This window comes from Clarias gariepinus, chromosome 27, assembly GCF_024256425.1.
Source record: "Clarias gariepinus isolate MV-2021 ecotype Netherlands chromosome 27, CGAR_prim_01v2, whole genome shotgun sequence".
NCBI lineage: Eukaryota > Metazoa > Chordata > Actinopteri > Siluriformes > Clariidae > Clarias > Clarias gariepinus.
This window is the reverse complement of record NC_071126.1, coordinates 8601310-8606858: the sequence shown is the minus strand read 5'-3', so window position 1 is coordinate 8606858 and position 5549 is coordinate 8601310. Positions and strand designations below refer to the sequence as shown.

General features: G+C 40.1%; 1 protein-coding gene across 1 annotated transcript; it reads right to left on the bottom strand.

Moving 5' to 3' along the window:
* Positions 1-561: 561 nt before the first annotated feature.
* On the bottom strand, positions 562-4713 carry wdcp (WD repeat and coiled coil containing). The gene is made up of 4 exons (XM_053489487.1): positions 4546-4713; positions 2699-4218; positions 1578-1698; positions 562-739 (listed from the first exon to the last, which is right to left on the bottom strand). Exons 1-4 carry the CDS (start codon positions 4568-4570, stop codon positions 567-569), a joined length of 1839 nt encoding a protein of 612 aa, XP_053345462.1. The 5' UTR covers positions 4571-4713; the 3' UTR covers positions 562-566.
* Positions 4714-5549: the final 836 nt, after the last annotated feature.

Here is a 5549-nt window from a genome sequence, read left to right as displayed (position 1 = left end):
CAAGTCACTCTAAAACTCTACATCAGAACATACACTTTATTAGAACAATATACCTCAAGTTCAGATAGAAAAAAAAAAAAAATTAAAAACTGACCTAAAGTTTCATTTCACAGTTATTTTGCTAGGAGCAGATCATAGGATATTTTTAGTCTATAAGACTAAGAGCAAACATTTGTAGTACGTAAACCTATAATTGCAAGTTACAGTGAGAGCTACAGTACACCAGCCACTAACATCTGTCCCCACAACACGCAGTCTCACTTACTGCTTAATACTCATTCATTAGGATTCTTATCAGTGTTGCATCACATATTTGCTATGAAAATAAATTATACGAATTTTAAACAATGTTTTCATTGACAATGTATTTCCTTATGCGATGCGTAACAGGTGTTTTCACCAACAATAAACCTTTAAATCATAAAAGCAGGCACTCGAGTAGTTTCTTTATGATTTATAAAAAAAAGTATTGGTGTTCATTTACTTACAACAAAGCCACTAGTGGCTTGTTAACATTTATTATAATGACTTGTTTTTTTCAACAGGATCTTCAGGAGAGAAAAAAGTCATTGTTCTATGTTTGTTAAATGTTGATTTTCAAGTGGTAGGCTGTTGCTAGTGCCGAAAGGTTTGAAGGGGAATTTCCTCTTTGCACTGCGAATCATGAGCTCCTCCTGGTGCTTGAAGGTGAGCGGTACAAATCCATCCGCGTCGGCCACTAGGGTAATCCACATCAGACCTGGAGAGATCAAGCCACAGCATATTATAAAAGCCACCACATGATCTATATCAAGGGCTTTTTAAGAAAGGTTTGTATAAAAGAAGATAGACATTAAAAGAAAGACACAGTTACGTCATTTGAACACACTTTGTTTTTGATACTGTGATATTTTTTTTAATACCCTGGGGTCATAGCACAAATGGGTAATTGGTCAGATAGTCAGGATGGCATGCTAAATGTACACAAACATGTGTACGGAAGGTGTGGTGGTAAACTTCACAGGTCAGGCTGTAATTACACTTAAATCTTTAATCGGATCAATGCTCACAATCTGTTATCTATTTTCGTCATAGCCAATTAACTACCCTAAAAATACACTTTTATTTTGCGCACAGCAAGAGAATTTACCCTGGTTGGATGGCAGTCCATCTCAGAGTACTATTCACACACTTTTTCCCGCAATCCATCTACCTGCTTTTAAGCACGGTGGGGTGAAACACAAATACTCAGAAGAAAATCATGCATATGCAAGGAGAACATGTCCAGAAACTCCACACAAACAGCAAGCCCAGGTCAGGATTGTATCAGAACTGTGGAGCTGCTACTAGCTGTAAATCCTGGAGTATATTATATAACTGTACTTCAATTTCAAAATGAAGTCCACGTATACATATTATTTTTTAAAAGCATGTAACCAGTCAAAGTAAATAACTGACAATTATTAGATTTTCTTGGATTCATATTCTAGAGTGATCCAAAATGTATTCTTATACAAATCTCTCCTGAGTACACACTGAATTATTCAGAACAGTATTCAAAACAAAGACTTCGGTTAGGCGACTGAGGTTATCCGTACCATGCTTCATCTCTATAACAGTCAGGTTGAAGAGTTCCTGCAGGACCCGGAGAGAGAGCCTTCCTTTACACAACAGCACCTGTCTCCTTTCATCTGTGTACATGTTCTCGGATACCTGCATCTGAAGAGCAAAGAATAAACCTGTTTAAATTTTTTTTTGTTTTTACTTTATAGTTTCATGTCACACATGCACATGGTATAGGAAGTGTTATATATACATATGTTGTACGTTATACACAGTTCTCTAAATATTGAGCTAGCAGAGTAATCTTTAGTTAAAAGTTTTAGGTATAATTAGTCAACTAAACCTATCAAATATCTACTACACTCTTGGTGTATGAAAAACAACAATTTCTTACTGAACTGCATTGGGCTTTGCCTGCCCAGTTTGGAGCAATAGAGGCGTGCCAGAGTAAATCAAATTCAAATTCCAATTAAGGGAAGGAAAGAAAGCACATGAAGCGATGTACCATCATGCATAGTGCCCACTGTACACACCTCTGGAGGCAGTGTTATGATCTGGATTTGATTCAGTTGGTCAAGTCTAGGCTCAGCATCGTTTGGGAATAAAATAAAGTCAGCTGATGATCTGGATGTACTGATTGACCAGGTTATCACATCCATGGAGTTTTTCTTCCTTGATGGCAAATGCATTTTCCAGGATTTCAGGATTTAAATGAGTGTGGTTCTGAGAGCATGAGGAATCATTTTCACACATGCACTGGCCACCACATTGTGTGCTGTAATCAAAGCTAAAGGTGGATGAATTAAATCTTGCGAGGCCAGGCAGTATAGGTACTCTCCAGGTGTATCATCATATCTCAACACAACATTACATGAACGAACAGCTAAGATTTAAACTACATTTGATTTTCCATCTAACGTAGAAACAATACCGAGAAAATGAAATAATAATTGAACTTTTAATCTGCTACCTGTACTTATCCTAGTAAGTAACAGGGATAGTATTAGTGTATAGTTTATCTGTGTTATGAAAGCAATATTTCAGAAAAGCAGATTGTAATGATGCTTTAGGTGATATACACGTATTATAGCTTTATTTCATCCATCTCTAATTTCATAACTTATAGAAGAAAAAAAACCCTGCATCGTTGTCATACCTGACATGTAACATGGACATACTGTGGTTCAGAAGCAGGAGGGTAGCTGCTCATGAGCTTTTTCTCGTTCTGGGTGCAGTCTTTGAAGAGGCACTGCTGCACCTCTGCAGAGCGAGCGAACTTCCTCTCCATGTTGTGGGCCAGCTGTTCGAGCTTGTCCTCTTTTGCAACACAGCTGTTCTTCAACAGAGGAGGATCAGTCAGTAGCTTTTGGGAAGTCGTGTTCTCATCAAACTCCAGCTCCCGGACTGTAAGCTCGAGGAAGTATTTGTCTGTGGTGGAAGACGGATAGATGCTCAGGTTGTTGGACCTTTGAATGCCAAGCATGACTAGAATCTGCTTACTGCTAAGAAAGCACAAGCCTTTAGGTCTTTCATTCATCTGTAGGTGGATCTGTTGAACATTGGGCATGGAGGATGCCATGATGGAGTAGACCAGTACCACGTTGCAGGTATTTGATGCCACCGCGACCGTGTTCCCTTTCGGGTGAAAGGCCATGACGTCAGGAACCAAAATGCCGGGGATGCTTACTTTTCTGGTGGTCGTGGCCTTTCTCTCGTACTTGACCAAAATCAGATGTGCCGAGTCTTGAAATGATTCTGTCAAATGATGTCTGAAATGAATCAAAGGGCTAGGGTCTGATCTTCTGTGTTTTGTCAGTATCTGTGTAAGGTCAATAGGGCCAGCGGACGAAAGGAACCCTAAAGGTAGCGAGCGCGCTGAGTCACAGGACTTCCTCCTGGATTCTGAGCAAACATCTTCTTCAGAAATTACAGAATTTAATTCATTTGGTATGTCCAAGGGAATACCTGCACTAAGCCTGCAGATTTTATCTAAAGGTAGTTCTGTTGTAACAGCCACCTGAGCCTCATCAGTAGACACGATGGCACAGATATCTCCACCGACATCGAAAACAGGGCAAAACGAACACGCCACCAGACTTTTCTGGATGTCGTTCCATATATAGGAGTGAAGAGCGCTGCCGATGGCAATCACCAATCTGGTTCCGTCTTTAGTCCAGCATGCACAGCGGATCTGACCGCTGCCACGGATGTCCGGCTTCACTCCTCGATTCCCCTCACGCACCGAGAACAGCACAGAGACATCCTGCTTAGTCAAGATGGCCAGGACGTCTTGTCTGGGATGCCACACGCAGCCCTGAACCAGCAGTGGGAAAGGCTCGCTCATTTCACACGTCTGGGTGCATAGAAGCTTGTTCTGCTCGAGGGCACTCAGCTGGAGCTGCCACACCGTCACATGCTTCTTGTGTTGCACCGCGAGCAAAGCAGGAGTCTCTGAACAACACAGAGGTCCCCAGAAAAGTCCAAAGACGTGTTCGAACTCTCCGAGTACATTAGTGTCATTGAATTGAATCTCACCGGCGACGTGGCAGAACGAGGTGAGGCAAACCCGTCTCCCGTCTGTCCAGGCTATCCCATGGACAGGATGAATGGCGTGGTGTAGAGTGTTGAGTCCATTCCTGAGAAGTTTAGCTTTTCCTAATTCCATGCTTGTTAGATCTGTCAAGTGAAAAGATTTGAAGAGTTTTAATCATTTACTAAGATGAACGAAAGGCACTGATGTGTCGGAATGTACACATCTTCAAGAAAGACGAGCTCAGCAGGCTTGTGCAGGATGTACATGAAAGCCTAGTCTCTGAAATGTCAACTCCTTAATCCTGCTTAAGCATGACCTGATTAATCTGACCCACCAAGATTACTCGTCTGAAGCAAGATTAACCTATTCTACATTTACGCTTTGGTGTTTCTAATTTTTAGTCAGATGCATTACACTTTAAAACCCATTTGTTAAACAAAAGTTTTACTACACAGACAGTGTTAACTAACAGGCATGACTGCTGATAACCTGCATGTGAGCAACAACAACGCTCTATTTAAATACAAAAATAATTGTGGGACTAAAACGTATGTTATATAATAGTAGTTACAAAAAAACATCTGTGCATAATAATAATAATGTCGGATGCCCTTCCTGACGCAACCCTCCCCCTGTATCCGGGCCTGGGACACCGGCACACTGTGTTCGGGTTATGTTTCCAATCGGACATATTTAAGGTACCGGACAAACGGAAACAGGTTCGAGCAAAGCATTGTGGGGATTTGAGTCTTTTCAAACTCAAACGCTAAAAGATTTGTATACCTTTTCCCTACTTTGCTATGAGTATGAACTGGACGTAGTGATGGAAAGTTTGAATCATTTTAGTGACTCGGTTCTTTTAATCTTGTTCATCAAAATGAACGTTTTTTTTTGTCATTTAGTTCATTTCGTTGTTTTGATCAGAAATAAAATTAAATGTTGCATTTTCAATAAAAAAAGACCCACCAACACATCTACATACTACATTTTGGCTATAGTTCTAGTACTGAAAATATTACAATGCAGATAAGGAAATATTATAATAAACAGAATGAGCAGCTCAACTCTCATACCTTCCAGTCTGAATCGTTCGTTCTTTTGAATCTATTGAACCGCATAGCGTCTATGGGTGTCACGCGACAAAGAAACGAACGACTCAGGACGACTCAAGAACCGTTGAGAACCGTTTAATTCTGTTTCCTGTGTACTGCATTACATCGCGTCTATGAAAGTCACGTGACAAAATAACAAACTACTCTGACTAAAGGAGTCATTGAGAAAGAATCGCTCCATTGGTTCCTGTATATAACTTTTGCGATGATTTACGCATGCGCGCCCGGTAGAAAATAAACGAATCACTCTCCGAGAGTACCCGTTCTTCTGATTCACGTAAAAGATTCGTTCAAAAAGAATATTATATATATATATATATAAACTATGATTATTATTATTATTATTATTATTAATTTATTCA

Coding starts and splice junctions, on each gene's coding strand:
- wdcp (XM_053489487.1), bottom strand. CDS start 4,570: ATGCAGGTTATCAGCAGTCATGCCT. Junction 4,219..4,545: donor GGTTATCAGCAGTCATGCCT/GTTAGTTAACAC, acceptor TTCACTTGACAG/ATCTAACAAGCATGGAATTA. Junction 740..1,577: donor TGTTATAGAGATGAAGCATG/GTACGGATAACC, acceptor TGATCTCTCCAG/GTCTGATGTGGATTACCCTA.